Source organism: Epinephelus lanceolatus, chromosome 24 (assembly GCF_041903045.1).
Source record: "Epinephelus lanceolatus isolate andai-2023 chromosome 24, ASM4190304v1, whole genome shotgun sequence".
Lineage (NCBI taxonomy): Eukaryota > Metazoa > Chordata > Actinopteri > Perciformes > Serranidae > Epinephelus > Epinephelus lanceolatus.
The window spans coordinates 12,635,496-12,657,123 of NC_135757.1; the positions used below are offsets into that span (position 1 = coordinate 12,635,496).

The window sequence follows — 21,628 nt, forward strand, 5'->3', positions numbered from 1 at the left end:
CCTATCTTGGTACACTTCACCGATCTCCATCCTACACCAAACTGACAAATTTAGCAGCACGTCATAAAGATTGCATAGCTGCCACAGCTTCTCACCTTTTAGTTTCTGAAAGCTGCACGCAATAACTCAAAAGTAGCAAGAGCTTTTTTTGGCTTTAAACACAGACCTTAACTGTGCTCACGATTAGTCTACTGTCATGAAGTGCATCTTGTGTGCAATTTATTCAAGGTCCCACTGTCCTTCGCCTAGTTTACCAGTCCTGTGTTGTGCAATTAACCAGGTCAAGCCGCCATGTATTCAGACTGAGCACAGAAAATGACACTGATTTGAAAATTACATTAAAATATGGATAAAGAATATCGACCTACTGCTGCTGAATAAGTGCTGACATGAAAATTGAGTCATCAAAAGGTCTTTGCATCATAAAAATTACAAGCTGTTCTGTCTTCAGTGGACGTATGGCATTTTGAAAAGAGCCTTTTCATACAATAAGTAGGTAAAGAGTGTGTATGCATCACAGGTTGCAACAAAGCTCAAGGAATGTGTGCGTGCAAACGTCAACATGTCTGTGCATACACACCACATCCCTGTCAATTTTCAGAATTTGCAGCAATTTCTGAAGTAATGACAGGTAATCATCAGCAAGGCGATCTGAATAAGCAGCCACAGTGAGAGCGCTACTCTAAATTCAGCGCTTGTTCAACAGGAACTTTGCATTTTCCCCCCTCACACTGTTGATATAATAGGTGGGTGGAATGAGGGCACATCATGAACGGTGCAGCATGCCCTGAGCTGTGTGCTAACTCGATGTCAGAGCCCACAGTGAGTAATGATGGCAGTGAGGAGACTGGCACAGAGGCAGGGACAGGGCTTATCAGGTTTATGCTGCGGATGATAAAATGTTATATTCAGTTTCAGATTCTAGTGGCAGAGAGAGGGAGAGAGATGATATCTAAAAAACTAACCTCAACACTGCAGGCAGGCAGTGGCAAAGACAGGATGGCATGTATCACACATGCGCACAGTATATAACACGCACACACACACACACCCCGTCTCCATGACACATCTTCTCGAGATTTCTTACAAGTACTAAGCCTTATTTTGGAATTAATTAGCTGCCTGAATCTCATCAGTTAATTATCATGATCGAGTCGAGGCAATAATTAAGTTTTCCTCACAGCAGTGTAGCAGTTCGATGACAGTGGGGTCTGTCTTGCATACATACTTCAACATAGTCAACACACAAACCTTGATGTCATGGCTAGATTAGTTGTTAACCAACATGTTTTTCAAGCTGCTTTACGCAAAAGGGACAGAATTTGTAACATATATGACCAAATCATGCTGGATTGAGCTTTACGTTGGTTCCCAGACTGTTTTAAAATTGATTTTAATATTTATTAATAACTTCTAAGGCTAATGAAGGTCTTGCACCAGACTATACTGCTATGATTCTAACCCCACATGTACAAGAGTGTGATCTTAGATTAAATAATTTTAGAAAACACCAGTAGTCTCCAATATATGTTTCCTTTTGTCTGAGTTTACAATAATTTTTGCCAAAGTTAAAGCAGTTTCTGTCTGTGCTGCTTTTTTTGTGTGGCATGGTGGCTCAGTTGGAAAAAGGTGACGTCACCTACTTCTGCGTACCAGTCAGAATTACACACCTTTTGCAACACCCAAACAGTCCCGATTGACATTTTTGAATGTTAACTCCTAATAAATAACACGTATGGATGTTTCCCCCCTCCCAAAAAAAGATCTGTAGAATACATATCAATGTGAACATTTCATTTGTAGACAAATACATGAGATTTAAGTTTATGATTTTGGGGGGTTTTAACTAGTATTGTCTTTTTGCCTCTTGAATATAATGTGAATTATTCTCCAAATCAACTGTATAACTTGTAAATACAGTAAATAAATGGACTACTAACACCTTATTATTAACTTTGCCATAATAATGGAACTGTAGAGGATGACTGGAGGGAAAGTGGAGACTGTAAACGCCTAAGCACAAAGCTGTTACAGTGCCCTATCATTAGGGCACAGTGGACATACAGTACGTCTTATTGATACTGTATTGTCTCCTCACTGTGAAAAGATTTTCTATTCACAAAGTCCACTTCATCTTCCGCGGCTGCTGTGATGGAATATGGCTGCAATCTACTGCTTCGATGTATCATATATAAACATGATATAATAAATCATTATGGAGAGGGGAACGGCTCTGCCGCTCTCCAAACACCGCTGTCCTGTGAACAGCCCTTCTTATTGTCTCTAAACTCAATAGTTTCCCCCCCTGTGCGCTTCTTTTTATTACTTGTCTCATTTATTGCGGTGCAGTGTCTGTTCATATCGGCCTTTGTAAATGAAGTTTTTGCAACAAAGGTTATTGAAATAAGTCCACAGGATCCTCGAGGATAAGTGATGCCGGGGAGAGTTAATTGGCTTTTTGAATGTTGGATCGCAGTATAACCTGCTCTGGAGCAAGTTACCATGGCGATCCACCTGTGCTGTATTGTGAAATACTTGTGTGAGAAGCCAGAGCTGAGCCCTGAGTTAGCTTTGTGGCCTATTAATATGTCTTCATGAGTGTGGGCTCAGAATCCCTTTTGAAGCACATATATGTGTTTTAATAATCTGCTGAGTGGAGTTTCTTATATTTGTCCACATTGTTTCTTCCTCTCCAGCCCACTGTTTAGATTTAATTAATTTATTAAGGAGTTCTGAATCCGCCAGTTTCATGTCATCTGGGAAATAAACAAAACACTTACATGCACCAGTCAATTTTCATTCAATCAGATTGTATTACCTCTTCAGGCCGACCAAGAGCCGGGGTACCAGTGAGCAGGATGGCCCGCTTAGCGCTCTGAATGAAGGGCACCAGAATCTTAGTCCGTGCTGCGTTTCTGGATTTGAGGTAATGTGACTCGTCCACCACCACCACTGCGAACCGCTGCCTGCTCAGGGTCTCCACCAGGAGGCGTGCATCTGTGGTGAGCAGGCCATAACCCAGCACTGTCACCTTACTGGTGCTGATGCCTCTGGAAGAACAAGGACACACACCCACACATGAAGGAGCCACAGTATGCAGATTGAGCATGTGATATATGTCTCAAGAGATGTATCATATTTCTTCATTTAGAATAAAATAATACACCCAGCGTAAACCAAAACATAACAAACATGTCATCTGTTAGGGCTGCAACTTGTGATTATTTCAATTGTCTGCGGATCATTTTCCTAAATAACCAGTAGTCAAAAACCCAAAACATTCAGTTCAATGACATGGTGACCTTTTTTTTTTTGCTTCAGATTAATAGGGTTTTGGCTGAAAGAGCATCTATTTTCTCAATTAATCAAATTAATCTGGCCATTAAAAGTCCAGAACCCAAAATATATGCAGTTCACTATCATCGAAGACTAAAAATAACAGAAAATTTTTCCATGTTAGAGACTTGAACCATGATTTTTTTTCCCTCATTTTTGCTTTAACTGGTAATGAAAATGTAAAATGTGTTATCTTTATTGCAGGTATCAAATTTTTACAAAATTTTGAGTTGTGATTATCTACAAAATGGTATGGCAAAAATTGTTTACAGCCCATTGGTGAAGATGTAAATCTTTAAAAATCAATCAGGAATATGTGCTTTGAATTTTAAAAAGGGGCTCAGTAATTTCCCAAAACAGCTGGGCACTAGTTCTTAGCAAATTTTACTCAAACAAGAGGAAACAGCACATTTATTGGGGACTATTTTCAGCGGCGGATTAATACACATTTGGTTGAAAAAACATTTATGGCAGGATGCTGTATTTAGGATAGAGTAAAAAAAATAAAAACTACAGTGCCCACGTTTATTACAATAAATCAACATGTCAGCAAGTGCAACAGAGTGGCTCGTTGATGTGTTTTTAATAGTTATGTGGACAACAATGGGGCTCTGTGGCACAAAGGAATAAGATATATAGCACTGTGGATAAACACACAATACTTTTTTATAGAAAATCTCTAGCGTAACCCTTTAAAATGCAACCGTAGTTCATACAGTAGTCACCTTTAACATTGAAATGTGTGTCGACAGCAGGAACTAAATACAAACTCAACATCTGTTCAATTGTTCTGCTGTTTATTGACTTGGCAACTGAGCCCTCAAGGTAAAGTAAGGCAGACTATTTAAAATGGAGTGTGAACTTGATAAATGTTAAGGCACACAAAGGAAGACACACACACGGACACTGCCAGGCACAAACTACAGCTGCAGTATTTTTTTTCATACATTTCCTCTTCTCTAGCGCTTAAGAAATCCATTCCTGGGCTGTATTGCAATTTCTATATTTTCCAGTTTATGCGCAGCCCCCTAACACAAACACACAGATACACAGTCACAGATAAACAAACAAACACAGCAGCGGCATTCAGCGGCATGAAACTCAATAAGAATCTCTGAGAAATCAAAAACCTTTCCAGCATCTGTCAGCGTCTAATTCTTTGCCCTCGCCACACACACACACACGCTGAAATAAACCTAAGGTGCCATTCATGTTTTATAAAACAACAATTGAGTCAAAATACTCAGAGGAGGTGCTGCATAATTTTTTTTCTTGCCTCCCCGTTCAGTCATTAACACATCCGAGTTCAAGGACACGTTTTCCCCAGAAGGCTTTCACAACATCTTTGCGCCTCATCTGTGATGTGAGGTGGAGTTTTTTTCCCTCCAAGTCACAGACACAAAGTTTGTTTCATTCAAAAATAAAAACTAAGAGAACTAGGGGAAAGTTGAGGTGATAATAAAAGTATTTTACACGTGACATTAGTCGACTGTATAGAGAGAGAGCATACCGCAAACCGGAATCAATATAAACAGCTGTGGAAATGAGACACATTCCTCCACGACAGCATTTTTCCACTTCCTGCAATGAAAAATTTTCAGCTCTTGTTCAATATTGCAGACGTTGCGTTGACATGATTTGTCTGTCAGTGCTGTCAAACATCGGCCCCGGCTGGCTCCTGACACCGAGGGACACTTTGAGATTAAATTGTCAACTTCTCTGTCTGTCACACCACTGCACCTTCGCACTGTGTTACCAAGTGTGCTTATATATTTAATTAATCTCTTTAGGTAAATTATTATCGCTTGCATGGAGCAGGAGGACACTACCACTTTTAGCTCACATAATAGCTGCAACCTTTCACGTACATAATCTTGTGTATTATGTACTTTGTTAAGCTATTGTGAGCACATAAGACATGAAGACTGTGGGTCTAAAAGTGCGAAATGTGCCTCTATCTGTTCTATAACATAGATAATTTTGTCTTGATTAAATAATTCATGATTATTAAAAGTGTATTATTGATTTAATGTCCCATTCTAAGCAAAAAATGCCAGGAATTCATCAGTTCTAGTTCCTCAAATGTGAATATTTGCTGGTTTTCTTAGTCATGTTTGATGGTTAATTGTATATCTATTGGTTTTATATTATTCAAAAACATCCTGTTGGGCTCTAGGAACATTTGGTGGGAATTTTCCATTTTATAGACCAAATAATTAATCGACTAATCAGGAAAATAATTGATTTGATTTGATTAGTTTATTTAGTCATATTATTCCAGAAATCAACAGTCAAGATCAATAATCAAGAGGGATCCAAGAAATCGAGCTCTGTACCACATTTAGTATAATAATTTAACAGTATACAATATAGCAGCACACCACTACTTGCTTGGTAGAGTAATGGCGTCCTGAACAAAGCATTAAATCATGCTTCCTCTGTGTGTGTTGTAATCAGTCCGGCCATGTGTGCATCTTAATGCAGGTGAGTCCCTGTGTGTGTATCCCACTGACTAGCTAATTGCTGCTGCTCTGCACTGCACTCATATGGCAGTTGGCACTGACAACACCGTCCCAACCCATGGCATCGCTGTGGTAACGCCTACCCTATGGTTTACCCCCCCAGATCAACTCTGCTAGCTCTGCCAGCACTTTTGCCATAGTCAGCGCAGTTTGCACTGTTAGCACTGTTAGCAGATATGCTCTGAAAGTTGTATACAGTTCCTTTAAACAAAAGTAGTCATAAATACAACTACTTTTTTTAAATCACAGTCAGTTGTACTCAAAAGTCTAAAATTCATCATATTTCCCTCAAGGTTTGACTTTTTGTCTCTCAAACTGCAGCTTTAATAAACAGTTTGACAGTGCTGGGGCTTTATCCGTTTTTTAATACTAGCCTTTCATTAAAAAACACATATTGGCCAGTCAGTGTCACCCACAATTGATGTGAAGAAGAAAATCAAGTTTGCTGATTACATATTCATCGTCTTTTTGAAGTCCGTAATCTAAATATATTCCAATGAGACACCCAGACACACATTTCACTATAAAGTCTTAAGTACAAAGTGTTGGAGACCAAATCAGAGCTAAAAGGAGATTCAAAAGTTGACTTCATTTACCAATTCATTAGGGGGTCCAGTAGCACGACTCCAAAAGAATGCTAATGTTGCCTCATGTTTGCTGAAATGTGTCAGCAAGCCACTACAAAGGTAATATGTCAATATGTGTTTACAGCTTGTGTCCACTGCCCCCAAGTGGCCAAAAAATAAATTAATACAGCTTTAAGAAGGCCAGAAAACCTAGGTATATTTGCAAAAAATAAGAAACTAAGAGGCTGACAACCACACAGTATTACATGTTTGTGTCAGGGTTTTTGTTATCCGGTAACTGCTGGTTTTTGATGTGGAAAATCTGTTAATTTACTTATCAATTTTTTAGAATAAGGTTATTATGCATGTGCGTCAATTGATGGACTTACTTTATTTGGACAGTTGAAATATATGCAAAAGAAGCCTGGTTTCCAATAAATATTATAAATCTATATGCCTTGATGTCATTTTTAAATAGCCTCTCTATCAACTGTCTTTAAGCTCATAAACATGTATAATATTTTACTGGAATTTCTCCATTTGTCTGCGACACTGAAATCTTTAGAACATGTGGACAATATGTGTATGTGTGACCTGGGTGAGGTTGTTTGGAGGCATGAAGGTGGGCGACCTACATGGTGTGACTCTTGTTCTCCACCAGGTTGATGTCTCCAGGCTGCAGCTCAGGGATCCACCTCTCCAGCTCCTCGATCCAAGGATACTTCAGCGACGAGGGCACCACCACCAGAAGGGGCCACTCCTGCCTGAAGGCGTACGCCACCGCGATGGCCTGCACCGTCTTCCCAAGACCCATCTGGACGGACGAAATCAACACCCGGCGAAGGGGGAGAAAAACAAGTCAATTGCGCACAGACTCTGCGGTAAATTGCATATGACGGCCGCGCTGATGTGAGGCCCAAGAGTAATAAGGTCTCAGAATGATTCTCGTGTCAAACCCGATTAGGCACGTGGGAGTGCTGCACAGTGCTGACAAATTAATTTGGAAAGCATGCAGCGAAAGTCCCAGGTTCATTTTTTTGGGAAAATAGATTTCCTGAGCCAGCGTTGTGTGTGCTTACCTCATCGGCGATCATACATCTGTAAAACAAACAGAGAAAACTTTATCAGACCTGACCTGGTTGTGACAATAAGACAAAGTTTATGGCTTACATAGAAAAACAGCCTGTTCAGAATGATGGCTTTGATCAAGGGCACCACAGCATCATTCATTAGAGAGGAAGTTATTGTTTCTCTTGTCCAGACATTCCTGGCTTGTCCACACCAGAAAGCTTCCTGTCACAACCCGACTTCTCAAACCTCTCTGGCCATAGAAAACACACACAGTCACCTCACACACAGCTGCTCTTGGACATATTACAAATCTGTCACTTGTAATTTAGCTCTGCACTGGTGCTTTGTTTCAGTTTGCTGTTGTTGCTATTCAATATTTATGTTGTTGTTGTTCCTATTGAAAACTTCTGTGTCTTCGGAGAGACTTTGGGGAGTGCTCACAGCGTCTGGGTTCATCCAATTCCCAACAATGGAGAAAAAAAACTTAAGTTAAATTCCTCAAGTAAAATAACAATATTTTTGGAGGAAACTGTCAATTTAGGAAAGACATCAAATCTTACACTATGTCCTTTAGTTGCTATCATGTTTGTTTATGTAACTCAAAAAGTTGTTGCACAAAAATCTAGCTTATCCTCGAGAATTGCTGAAATTCAAAGCTCAGTTGAAGAGTGGAGCATCTTATCTTGCACTGACTGAACTTAAAATGGAAACAGATGACTTTTCAACCATTTCCGCTCTGGCGTTTCCAAATTGTATAATTGTTGATGCCACTGTCGGAAAGACAATGGGATTGCTTTCCATTTTCCTTAAAGCCTATAGCAACTACCACCTGGGTATAGAGTATCCATGGTAACTTCAGTTGTACCACTGTCTGCTATTTCTACTCCTGGGAACAATAACTGCAAAGAACTTACAGTAATACTCTTTGGTAACTGGGGATACCTGCCGATAGCTACCAGGGAAAACTAAAGCACTATCCTCTTCCTGTTTTGGTTGCACAATGTTGACACACTTCCTTTGTGCCATAAATAGAGCCTTTATTCTCATTAACAGAACTGCATTTGGGTGAGTGGATGACTTCATCACCATTTTTGGTAATAATTTAATGTTCTGCCTCCAAAGAACTAATGAGAGCCACTGCTTTGGGGGCATTTTGACCAAACAAAACCAAAGTTGGTTGGAAGAGTGGAAAGACTTGTTTCTGTCAGGTTTGAACGAAGTGTGTTTTACGCTGAGTTAATATGGCAATCAAGCTCGTCTTGCCCTTCATTCATGTGGTGTCAGAATAATCAGGAAAATTAGTTACCCACTGGGAAATTTCATGTGATCGTCCCCTCAAGCTGGAGCTCGGAAGGTCAGTGGAAATTTTGGTGTACAAGTTGCTGAATCGAGGTCATATATACAGACTGGCAGACATTAGTAAATGTTTGATTGATGACAATAAACTATTTATTTTTACAATAGGATTATTATTATGCATCAATATATTGAATCACATATTGCATGTCAATTTTTTCCTTACAAATAATTTGTAATATGGTATTAGGTTCGAACCATTAGTTGCTGTCAACGTATACTGAGCTAGATTAGTTGGGAAAGTTATTTATTCGTTAGTTGCCATATTTTATTACTCAGGTAAAGTAATATTTCAGTAGTCTGTTGCTAAGAGAGAGGAGGTCACACACCTGAGTAAATATATCGGCAATCACTGGTTGTTGGGCCGATATTGGCTGGTTGGAAAATTTATCTTAACATATAGCCCAACCCTGAATTCCTGGGTGAAAGCGAGGTATATAGGGAACCAGTCTCAATGCTGATGGTATCATTATTCTCAGCCATCCCATTGTGCAATCAACATTTACTTGACAAAAATAAGTTAAAGCAAAAAACCTGTCTACTTCCACTTTCCAAGTAAATAATTAAGCCTGATTTTGTTGTATTTAAGTGTTGATTCATAAGTAAAATAAATTAAGTTAAAAAAAATTTAGAAGCGGATCTTGGGCACAGATGTAAACTCATTTAACGCCAGGAACACACTGTACGGATTCAGGCCCCCGACTAATTTTAGAGTCGATCACAGTGTGGCTGTCGGACAATCTGCGCGTCAGACATTCTGGTCGTTTTGGGAGATTCTGTCTTGCAGTGTGAGCAGTTTCACAGTCCAATTTCCCAAACTGCTACTGTCATAAGGTCTGTTATAAAACGCAGCGCGCTTGTTTTAATATTATAGGAGTAATATTTTACATGGTGTGGCTGCTGTTAGTCTTGATGGCATCTTCCAGCCATCTCCAGCTCCAGATTTTTGTTTCCCTCCTTGTGTTCTGCTCACAGTGGAAGTACACAAAGTAACGCTGCCTTTCAGTTGGTCTATGTTGTGTTGACGATTCATTAGAGAGTAAGAATAGACTGGAAATCAGTGCTTTGCTTTTTTCTGACATGTTAAAAGTGATTTTAAAATCTAAATGTATCTTTGTTAATCCTGATTCTCCTTTTCAATCCACATTTTAGGAGCGTATGATGAGCCTGCAATGGAGCCTAAAATGAGGATGGAAGTAGCAGCTCAGCTGTCTGGCTGTCTCTGATATAGTATGTTTTCGCAACCATGTAACAGCCCCTTTACACTGTGCATGATAAAGGAACAATGAATGCGCGACACATTCCTTAGCTGAAGTTGTCCCCGAGGAAAAAGTACAGATAGATCAACCTCTGCTTCTCTCTGCCCGGTGGACTCGGGCCTATTGTCATGACCTTGCTTATTCATAAATGCTTCCAACACCATGTCAGAGCAAACAGTGCAGCGGAGCAGCTTTGAATACCTCAGACACAGTCTCTCATTATTCTTTCTCCTCCTCCACCTCCTCCTCCTCCCCCCATCTCCGCCCCATTTCTCTCTTTCAGCTGAGGAACATGATTAATGTGCACCTTGCCACTGGTGGTTTTTCTAATTGCCAGCACACCGGCCCAGTCAGCGCAATGCGCACACACACACACACACACACACACGCCAGTATGTGTGTGAAAAATGCACACAAAAGAAAAGAGAAAAAAATGCACGATACATACAAAGTGCACACACACACATGTACATGCACACACACACATATATGTGCTTGCGCATACCACCACCCACACACACACACCCACACTCACAAACTGGGGGAGGAAGTGCGGCTGGGGCAGGTGCTTGCCATTTCCCAACACATTAATCATCCTCCTTTAAATAACCTGAGTGTCGTTTTGACGGTTTGAGACTGCGAGGATGCTGCAGCGCTGTTGCCTGACGACGGCACGGTCCCCGCCGCCCCATCTTTCTAATGTTATCTCCGAAACCCACAAGCCCCAAAGTGTCAGGAAATGGGCTCCCCTACCTCCCAGGCTGGCTACGATGATTTGATGGGTTTGACCTCTGCGTGGTGATGTGTTGCACGGCACGGTGTCTAACCCCAATCTTCCAGCCCTGTTGAGGTTCTCCTCTGAGGACTGAACCTGTAGTGTACTGTGGTCAGAGGGAAAGCGGCTCAGAGGTTGGATGCTACACAAAAGGCTGATCAAAGGGTACTACAGCGTGCCATGCTCGCACACAGCTATGAGTTCAGAGTGCAGTTTAGCTGTATATTGCAGATGAACTTTAAGTCAAAACAAAGTAGTCTTCAGCGGAAAAGGTTTGGGCCTTTTTCTACCTGTGGGAGATGGAGGATGTTTCAATAGTGTGTGTGACTTTTGCAGGAGAAGTTTAAATCTGAGCTATATGGGGCGATCCACTAGTGTTTTGCTTACACGTCCTTTATTTTCCTAACTTAAGCATACCCTTCTGCACACCCAAATCTATCAGAGAGCTCTTTTAATTTTTTCAGCTGTGCTTAAAATAGAAAAAACTTCTTGTACTTGCTGGACTCTGTCCTTTGTTGAGTGGATTTTTTTTCTAAATCCCTTACTTTATTACAGTGTTTCCCAACATACATGCATACAAAAAAGGACAACACTGCTTCTGGCATGTTATTTTGCAGGTGGAGAGCAGTAAGACTTACTATTTAAACAATCTATAGCACATGGTCTAATTGTATTTAGGACGTAACTAAGTCCACTTTTGCTAATTAAGCATAGGCACAAAGTAAGGTACAAGGGGCAAAGAGGGTATACTTAGTCCCTTAAGTAATCATAGGTGTGTTTTGGGCGTAACATGAATTAACCAATCAGAGTGTCATCTCCCATTTCCTTTAAAAGCCTGGTGCACCCGCAGCTGGCACGCTGCTATTTGCATGGAAGATTCTGCAAATTGGAGAAGCGAGCGGTTTTCTGCTGAGAGTAATGCAGTGAGAGCAGTGATGTCACTGCAGCAAATGTCGTGGGACATGTAAGCGTCAAAACTAAAAGAAAACAAAACTGAATTTTTAGCTTCTGACATAATGACGTTACACTGCTTGTCGTGCATAAATGGGAACAGCGTCTCTTTTAATGGGGACTCAGACAGCAGCTCTGCTCCTTCTATGTTCAAATTTTAGACAATGTATGAGGTATTATTTCACCCACCCACAACCCTTCACATGTCCCTGTGTGTGTGACGTGCATGTGTACGCGTGCTGTAAACCCACCTGTGTAGACACATCCTAGTATCTGTACCATGCACCCTTTAAGTAGCAGGAAAATACTGCACAGCTCCGACTTCAGACCAGACTTTGTTGGTCAATGGTGCAATTGTTTTTGGCTGCCTCAAAATAGCAATATGTCAGCAATGCGCCTGACTAACCCTCAGTTTAAGACCTGCACAACCATGGGTGCAAAGATGGGCACAAGTACATTCTACTAACATAACATGGGCGCTGGCAGGCTACATTCCTTTTAATCTGGGTTTACCTGTAGCTTACTGCAGCTTATGTCCGCAAGGAAAGCTGAAAGGTTTAATCAGGGAACCCCTAAAGGTCAGTCTCTTACTCCACAGTAAATATAATATGAATATGTTGTGTTGTGGTACATAGGTGTGACTGCTTTCTTACATTATGACCTTAGATAATCCTTTTTCCATGCGCTGTTTAATCATAATCCACACCCTCCTGTATTCATTACAGCAGGACGTACATAGAGATGTATGAATGTTTGGCTCTAATGATGCATTTACTCTGAAGATTTCAGTTTCTTGAAATGATAAACAAAGCCAACACAATTTTTATGTTACAATACTCGTTAAAAATATTTCCCACCAGCCTAATTCTTCTCTCTAACACACAAACTGACCCAGCAGGCTGCAAAGTTTATTTATCATGCATAGCCTCTATACTTTGTTTCTATAAAAACCTCCAATACTATCCAAATAATGGAAAGTTGGCCATTAAGGCTACGGGTTACTGATGGTGGGTAAAATTACATTTCTCACGCTGTATAATAGAACGCATCTCCTGCCGTCTTCATAAAAAACTTACATTAAAACTTATGGCAAATTTCATGCTTAATTAGGAGGAAATGGAATATAGAGCACCTGGGAAAGTAAATACTGTAACTGAGGCACTTTGAGGATGGAGGAGGGACATTATCTGATTTTTGAGATGCTACTGGACCCAGTGTCCCTCCTCAGATTACTGGTCAGGTGCATGTGATTTGTGACCATTCCTTTTTTAAATATGTCTCTAACAAGCCCCCCAACTTTATGGAAGTGACACAGTAAAAATGTAGTGGAAAAGTTGTCTGTTTCCACTTGAAATAGAAATCTAAAAGATGATTACTTTAAACAGGGACTTTGTAAATGCGCTGATTTGCTCCCCCTGCACTGTAACTCCCAGCGTACTGCTGAACAGCCCAAATGATTTTATGGAACCACTCTGTGTAAAGTGAACAATACTTAATGGGCGTAAATAAATCAACTTGTATGTGTACAGAGAACAAACTCCATCTCTGGAAAGGACTTCTCTCAGTAATTTGACCATCGCGAGGAGAGACGACACAGTCTGCTTATTGATCTCCTCTCACATCAGCCAAGCAGGCCTTATTCAATAAAAGCACAGCCAGTCACTTACAATCATATTTTGGACAAATCAGAACAGAGCAGACATACAGTGCATCACATGGCTGGCTTTGAGCTGCAGTCAACACCTTAATGGAAGTGACCAAGAGCTCTTAATGGATATACTTTTACTCCAAACTGATGTTTTGTTTTTTTAAATAATAGAGTACTGCGTTTTACAGATGTACCATGGCTAAATGTATGTTTTAAAATGCCTGAATATATATACAGATGTCAGCACTCAAATGGCACATTTCTGCCCAACTTTCCACACAATACAATCAACCACATCTCGAGGGTTTTTATTGTCGCACTGTGCCACAACTTTCCCACATTATCCCTATCTAACTCCATAAAATTCACTCACCCTCCTACACAGACCTATACAGCGGCCTCCATAAGTATTTGAATTGCAACAACATTTGATGTTTTGGTTCGGTGCTCTTGATGCTCTGGATGTGAAAAGACACAACGACTATGAGATTTAAAGGAAAAATCCGCCCCCAGATCCTCCCACGCTGTTAGATATCCGTCATCAATCTGTGATGTTCAGTGCATTTCAGGAGTTATTTTATAATGAAGGGCTGCCATTTATTTTTTGTCTGTCAGCCTGCCTCGTCTAGTTCCACTTCAGGTAGTGTTATCCTACATTTCCCAGAATTGTTACACTCCTTCCTAAAAATCCAACAAGTCTGCAGCCGCATGGCATTCTGGTCTCTGTTGAGCATCAGTAGAGAAAGACACTGCTGCTTTAATTCTTCTCAAGGATATTGAGTGAACAAATAAAGAACAGCAGGGTGCCTCAAATACACAGACACATCGAGACTACTGTCAATAAAATGACCATTTTTAGCTTGTAATCATCTTTACCTTCTGTCTGTGTGTGAGTGTGGTACTGTGGGCTAAAAATGCTGCATTTTCTGTCACTATATCCCACAGTACTTCCTGCATTCCTAAAATGGCTTCATGTTTTAATGCTAACAGATGACACTACCGTTGTGTCAACATGAAAAGGAAATATACAGAAAAACCTGAATCATAGAAATCGAATGAGAGTACAATGGACATTACTTTTTAAATCACCATGGTCAGAGTAGCGGCCATTTTTATGTGTGTCATGCTACTGCAATTGTTGTAGCCAGGCCTCTGCAACCTCTGGAAAAATGAAGCCAACATGGAAGTGCAGCTCCAAAAACTGCAGTTCCTCTAATGGCCACTTGAGGCTGGCTCCAAGAGCGAGTCAATCCCCATGGACCTCCATGTTAAAATGTCCAACTTTACCGCTGAATTAACATGTTTACAGGCTGGTACAAAAATAGTTTTGGTCTCTATAGCTGATTTCAACATTCATGACGACTGTATTGGGGGGGGGGGGGGGGTGAATTTCTAACTCATCATTTAAATTTCATTAGGGCTTAAAGTTACACATATCTAAAGGGAAGGGTCGAATGATTTACAGGCTGTCTGCGAGGCGTCGCTGCAGTTTATGAATCAGATCCACCCCTCGCTCAACCACAGCTCCATCCTCTTGTCCAAATATGATCACTTTTGGCTCCAAAAAACCAAAATGGCTTCAGTCCACAAACCAATGGGTGACGTCCCAGTGGTTACATCTATTGTTTTATACAAGTCCCTTTTACACTGCCAAATTTTCCGCAAATGTTAGGCCGTTTTGCCGGCAAGCTGCGAGCATTTAGACACACAGAGCCGGATTGGCGAGTTGATCCAAGGTGCCCAATTTTCCGCCACGTAGGGTAGTCATATTGGCGGAACCCTTTTAGTTTAAAAAGACCGAGACGGCCTTACGCAACGGGAGGGGCTGTTGATAACTTGTGGGAGGAGCTGTTGATGACGCCGCATGTGCAACCCAGGTTTCACCCAGGATAAACAGGAAACAGCTGACAGCAGGAATTAGGGAGCAGCTAGTAGCAAGAGGGAAACACAAATCTGACAGACACTGTAAAGATGAGCAACTGAGGGACAAGGAATTGCGTGCCCTCCTTGTCCTCGCAAACAAAGAGGTCATTAACTGTCAGATGACGGGAACGGTGAAGAACAAGCCAAATTACGAGAGAATTGCCGAAGGACTGACCAGCCGCGGCTTCCCTCCCACGTCACTGGTTACGTCACACACTGAGCTACACGTTTTGTTACTTGCTCACGCCCTCCATTGCCCCAAAAAGGCACATTCTGTATAAACAAAAGTAGGTAGGCAGCATTTTGCTGCACTCCCTGATTTTGTTTTTATACTGCCAATGCTGAAAAAAGACTGATTGGGCTTTCCTGCAAATTTGCACAATTCCAATCTAAAAAGGGCTATAGTCTATATATGAAGACAATTTCTGGGTTTGTCACATGATGTCACTGAGCACAAAGAGACTTTTTCCCATTGACTTAAATTGCGAAAGAGAAACCTGTAAATCAGTGGATGCATTTTTTTGAGTGTCACAGCCCCGGCAAAATTACTAATTTCACTGTCAGGATTTGATCTATTCAGTTGGTTAACATTCAAAAGTCTAGAAGAGCCGCACAATTAAATAATTTAATCCCATTTTAAGTTAGCAGACGGCTAAAGTGGGAGCTGCTTAGCTTGCAAAAGTCTGTGGTGTGACTGTTGTATGAACCCAATGATGCGAAAGATCCATGTAATTAAGGGTTATTTTATACCAGAGTTGGTGATTGTTGGAATGTTAACCATAATGGTTTTGGTGAGTTTTATATTGTTTCTGTCAAGTTTAAATGAAGCGAGTTTTATGATGAGTTAACAAGGCAATTAAGCTAAAGTTAGTTTCAGTATGGTGAAAGAGAGAAACTTGGATTGGTGTACAGTCATATTTTTCTGTTTAATAAGGAAAACAGGTGTAGGATAGGCCAAAATGGAGATCTCAAACTTGTGAGTGTGACTCACTTCATGGACCCACAGATGTGTGGTCAAATGACCAAAGCAAACAGTTCAATGTCTTTTCTATCCATTCTATTTCTATGACTTGAACAATGTGAAACCTACTGTAGCAGATATGGCAGGGTTGTAAATGACAGCAAAAGTTCATGGTCATTATGGGCTGTCGACAAAAGCCCTCCCCCAAACAGTGATCGTCCAATCATGCTTTGTAACCGCAGCAAGGCAGAATACAGGTATTATATATATATGTGTTGGGATATGTAGGTGAAGAAATAAACCAGCATCATGTGCTCTCTCTGCTTCCAGGCTTCCTCCACCCATAACGTCTTGTGCTACTGTCACTTCTGCTCGTCTCCAGAGAGCAGCACTGCCCGCGCTGCTCTCCCTGTCACATTGATGCCAATTGACTGAGGTAGCTGTCCACACAGTGCAGCAAGAGCCAATTGACTTCTGACCCACCCGTGTAACAAAGCAGTGCCTCCCAGTGTTCCTGAATCAATATGGCCGCTCCGCATCACAGCAGCAGCGCTCAGATTGGCTCCCCCTGTGCTGACCTTCCCGAGAACCCGAGCGTACATCGACTGGTCGGGGAGAAGGGAGTGCTGGTCCGTTCCTGCAGCTAATGCTCAACACAGCCAAACACTTACAGACTTAAGGGCAACAGCGAAACTTCGCATGGCCTGGTAATTGTTTTCAAAGGATACAACCTGGACTCTATCTGACCTTTTGAGTTTGAATAAATTCACATACATTCTTAACTTTTTGCTTGCTTCCTGAGACATCATAATGTAATGTAGCAGTGCTGCCTATTTTAAAACATGCCGTCTTATTAAATATCACACTGATGCAGCATTAGAGACAAAATTTGTTTAAAAGTTTTGCTGTGAACGATGGACGTAAGCTGAACATCTTTATCAGTAAGAAGTGAAAAATCGAAACACATCAGTGACCGACTTTTTTGAAACACCTTGCTTTGCCCTGTAATTGGTGGTGACCAATGTATAAAGCTGCTGAGTGAAGATACAAGAATCTACTTGTATTCTTCTATGAAATGCTCAGACAAAAGATCCGAGCTGAAAGCATCTTCATAGCAATAAATCAATATTTACACACTGCAGAAGTGGAGCGGAGGGTAGGGCTGCAAACACTGGATGGCATAAACCCAGAGGGGGGACTCAGATATCTGTTGTTCAAAAAATGAACAACAAATCTACTTATCGTAGGGGGACATTTAGCTGACAAATCAATGTTTCTCCTTGTCATGTTATTACTGACATGCAAGATGCAAGCTGACCTTTAGTATTCCTGAGCATTGCTCCAATATCAAAGATGTTTCTTAACATAGAAGTTAACATAAAAAACTTTTAAAAATGAAAAATTACACTCAGTGATTTACAAACGATAAAGCTGTGACGTTGCCGACTGCTTACCGTCCATTCTTGGATAGAGCAAACTCCACTCCCTCCCTTTGGAAAGGCATCAGGCGCTGCAGGAGCTTGTGAGGAAGGCCTGACAGTTGCTGTGACCATCTTGTATCACAGCGAGAGGTCTGTAGGCCATTATCATCCATTTCCATTCGTAAGTCCTCATCAGTTTCTCGGCCCTTGCTCAGTCAGCCGGCTCTGATGTTAGGCTGGAAAGAAGAAACACTGGTAAACCGTGTTGTATATCTGATGCAGATTAAGATATTATTATTCTATTAGATATTAAAGAGCACATTTAATTCCCATGTTGTTTGCTAATATAAACATGTTTTATAACAATGGTAAGAAGCTTTTCTCTGCTGCCTCCTAGCACTGACAGGAGTGCCATTATTAGAAGCTGGATGACGCAGTACAGTGGACAAAGACAGCCTGCATTTTAGATGAGAAGGTATAAGTTGCCTGTCTCAGCTGCCCACAGTTGCAGCAGCATCTGTTCTGTGTTGCCTCACCTGCTGCTGTCCTGGTCAATCCAGGTAGACGCCTCTGCCTCCACATGTAATTACAGTGGGGAAGTGTACACCAACAACCCTACAAAATCACTGTGTCTAAAACAGTAACAGTTTCCTGTAAGGGCAGTGTTGTCCAGACAGAAGTCAGAGAGCAGGCTGTGTTTGTGGTGGATGGCAAACATCACGTTTTTTTTTTATGTGTGTGTTTAATATGATGTACTTATTACATCAAAATTATTATCTTGGATATCAATTGTGATAATAATAATAATAATAATAATAATAATAATAATAGTAATAATAATACTCTGAAAGAACAACAAGCACAAATTAAATTTGATAATTGAATGATTAATTTCCCACCAGACCCACAGAAATACGGATATGCTCCCTGTATTTCTGTGGTGTTGGAATAATCAGAAAAATTAGTTCCCGATTACAAAGATTCACGTGACACCTCCTAATGTGGAACGACATCTGTTAAGTCTGCCAAAATGTTGAGATGATGTCATATATGTCAAAACATGGAGCATGGAAGTAAATGTTCGATTTATGGCATAGACTGTAAAAAAAGATGGATGACATGACCGCTCCCCAAAAGTGAAGCCAAAACATCTCGATCGACTCCCCATGGCTGGCAGCAGTATTGGTCATAACCCCGCCCCCTCTACGTTAGTGGATGGGACATGTTTGTACCATTAATGGTTTCTGCCAATTGGTGTGCTTGCGATTAATGGCTCTGCTCGTGATTGGGTCAGATGCATGACTGGGTGGGAACTTGCTACTGCAAAGATTGCAAATGTGCAGACTCTGGCTCCAAATGACTTCACCAGCGCAAGATGGCAGCAGCCGTATTTAAGATATTTTGGCTTCATTTCTGTACACTGGAGACGTGTTGTCCATCTTTATAAACAGTCTAGGGTTTATGGTAATAAACTTTTCATTAATTCACCTACTGTGTGTCAATTTTTTGCTGGCATGTGATTTATAATAAGGTATTAGATTGTAACCATGAGTTGCTGTCCACCTAGAGTGACCTATATTTGTGAGAAAAGTCATTTAGTGGCGTTATCTCTGATAACAAGTCGGTTATTACTATAATTTACCAGTTTGGGGGAAGGTGCTGGTGCAGCAATAAATCTGGGATAAAATCACTTTGTAACCGTACCACCATGTTGTTTAAATGCTCTGATGAAAAAAATGAACACATCTGATTTTTCCAGGATGTTTCCTAGTTATTTCTCAAAGCTCGTGACACTCCAAAGCCGGATGAACGACGTCCCAACACGGGAAAGGAGACCATCCGACAAGGACCTGAACGCATCATCTGATCTGGAGGCTAGTATCTTGCAGTATACTAGCTAAAGTTATGTATCGAGTTAAAACTTAACTTTATCAGCGATGTATTAGAGGACCTAAAGTAAAACTTGCCAGGTAAGGTGCCGACAACAATTCACTACACAATTAAGAATGCAAACATAAAAGTTGTAGTGACTTATACCACCTGAAGAAGTCAGGATCCAGGACGTAGCGCGGCTAAGCTAAAGCTAGCAACATCAACCGGAAGTAAACAGACTTGCCTATAAAAATAAAAGCACCGCTCGTGCTTAAAGGCTTAAACCCATATATTTATGTTCGCATATGATACATTTGGCTCTAGTAACCAGCTAACGTAAATGCTCTATTTTTACGTTATGTGTGTTTACATTTTTCGTTACAGTGTGCTTCTCTGCCACATGCAGCGTTGCCATGACATCGTGACTCAGGAGCAGGACTCAGTCACATAACATACATGCAAAAGTGTTGTGTTAGTGGAGCTAAATAAGAATAAACCCAGTGTATACGTGGTTTGCCTACCCTGTGAGACGGTGGGATGAAGCACAGCAGTCAAATGGTTCATGAAACAGCAGACTGAACTGAAACACTGAAAAGTTTCGCGGCAAATTCAGGGTTCACTCGGTTTATATCACCAGGCATCCACAGCACGCAGTTGTCACTGCAACTTTCTGGCACTCTCGTGAAACAGTGTAATCACACTTCACTTTAAAGACTTGACATAATTGTTAAAGGATAAGCGAGACAAATGACGAAACTGTCGCACAACCTGCCTGCGTGCGTATCGCTATAACGCAAATCCAGCAACGACAAGACGTGACATATTTCCAACACTCTACGTGTGTGTGTCTAACGTGAGGAGCTGACGCACTCTCCCAGCCTGCTGGACTCCACCGCCTCTCCTTCACTCCGCCACAAACACTATTAGCTACTTCACCCTGGGTAGAGACCACGGCTGTGCACCGATTGTAAACCAGAGCGGTAAGGTAACATCAGATATCTGCAGTATCTTGTCCAACGGGTACCGGTGTGCGGTAAAAACGTCAACCGGGCTGTTGTAATCATGTAACACGAGATAGTTAGCCGTAAACATCTCTCGTGCTAGTGCGTGACAGCACAGGGCGCCCGGTGTTTGGCCGTTTTCAGCCGTTAGCTAGCCACAGCGCCAGGTAATAATCGTTAGCTTAGCTGCGACACGACCCAACGCCAAATGTGGCTCGTAATGTTGCCGAGCTTTTCGGCTAAAACACCTCGCATGCTAACGTCGCCTCCAGTTTGTGAGCTGCCATACTTAAATTCGGCGTTCATCCGAAAAAGCAAACAGCAGTTATTTAATAATACAGTATAATTCAATAACTTTACGGCCTGGTTCGGCTGTTTCTCTCCCGGTAATATGCAGCAACGGACAGTGTGTACTCGGGTTAACGGTTAGCTTTATCAATAAACTGAGCTGTAATTAAGCTGTTGGGTTGTTAACGTTAATGTTTTATAAGCCGCATTTTAGCTACATATATGAATAATCAGATTTCAACGTCACGTGTTGTCCGGTGTTTGCTGTTTTTCCCCGAAACATAAAAATGACCAAATTTGCAATGGAGTCTGGTGCTGCGATCTCGCTGTGGAATAGCGAGGAAAATAGCAGTAAAGTTACATTGCCCCAAGTGATTAATGAAATCAAATGCATTCCCTGTCGACTGATTCTCCACACCTTCCTCTGTATTCTCATTTGAATTATAATCTCTTATCAATGTGGTATACATGTTTGTCAATGAGATATTTTCTTGGTTAATTGAAGCACAGAAAAAGTAGTCCCAAGCTAATTAATCAAGCCAACATATCAATAAATGGCATATAACGTCCTCTGAGGCTTGTCTTACAACTGAATTGCAGTGTAGTTTTGCAAGTTATCAACCAGAAGCGTTCTCAGAAAAAAAGCCATTTATATAGCAATATAGTTCCTTACATTGA

General features: G+C 41.1%; 2 protein-coding genes across 9 annotated transcripts in view; one reads left to right on the top strand and one right to left on the bottom strand.

Annotated features, from left to right (window-relative positions):
* Window positions 1–20,312, bottom strand: part of zranb3 (zinc finger, RAN-binding domain containing 3) — an 86,307-nt gene extending 65,995 nt beyond the window's left edge. For 2 of the 4 annotated variants that reach the window (XM_033615809.2, XM_033615805.2), the window contains exons 1-5: window positions 20,183–20,312; window positions 17,823–18,025; window positions 7,504–7,522; window positions 7,060–7,238; window positions 2,819–3,050 (exon numbers count right to left, since the gene is read on the bottom strand). In XM_033615809.2, coding sequence (XP_033471700.1) covers window positions 2,819–3,050; window positions 7,060–7,238; window positions 7,504–7,522; window positions 17,823–17,968 — 576 coding nt within the window. In that variant the 5' untranslated portion in view covers window positions 17,969–18,025; window positions 20,183–20,312. Of the gene's footprint in view, window positions 1–2,818; window positions 3,051–7,059; window positions 7,239–7,503; window positions 7,523–17,822; window positions 18,026–18,325; window positions 18,347–19,829; window positions 19,881–20,182 lie in introns of those variants that run through there. The other 2 variants (XM_033615807.2, XM_033615806.2) reach the window with 2 other exon arrangements.
* Window positions 20,313–20,476: 164 nt separating this feature from the next.
* r3hdm1 (R3H domain containing 1) overlaps window positions 20,477–21,628 on the top strand; it is a 49,818-nt gene continuing 48,666 nt past the window's right edge. For 2 of the 5 annotated variants that reach the window (XM_078165553.1, XM_078165560.1), the window contains exon 1: window positions 20,477–20,646. The gene's annotated coding sequence lies outside the window, so the exon portion shown is untranslated. The remainder of the gene's footprint in view (window positions 20,647–21,628) is intronic. The other 3 variants (XM_078165559.1, XM_078165554.1, XM_078165557.1) reach the window with 3 other exon arrangements.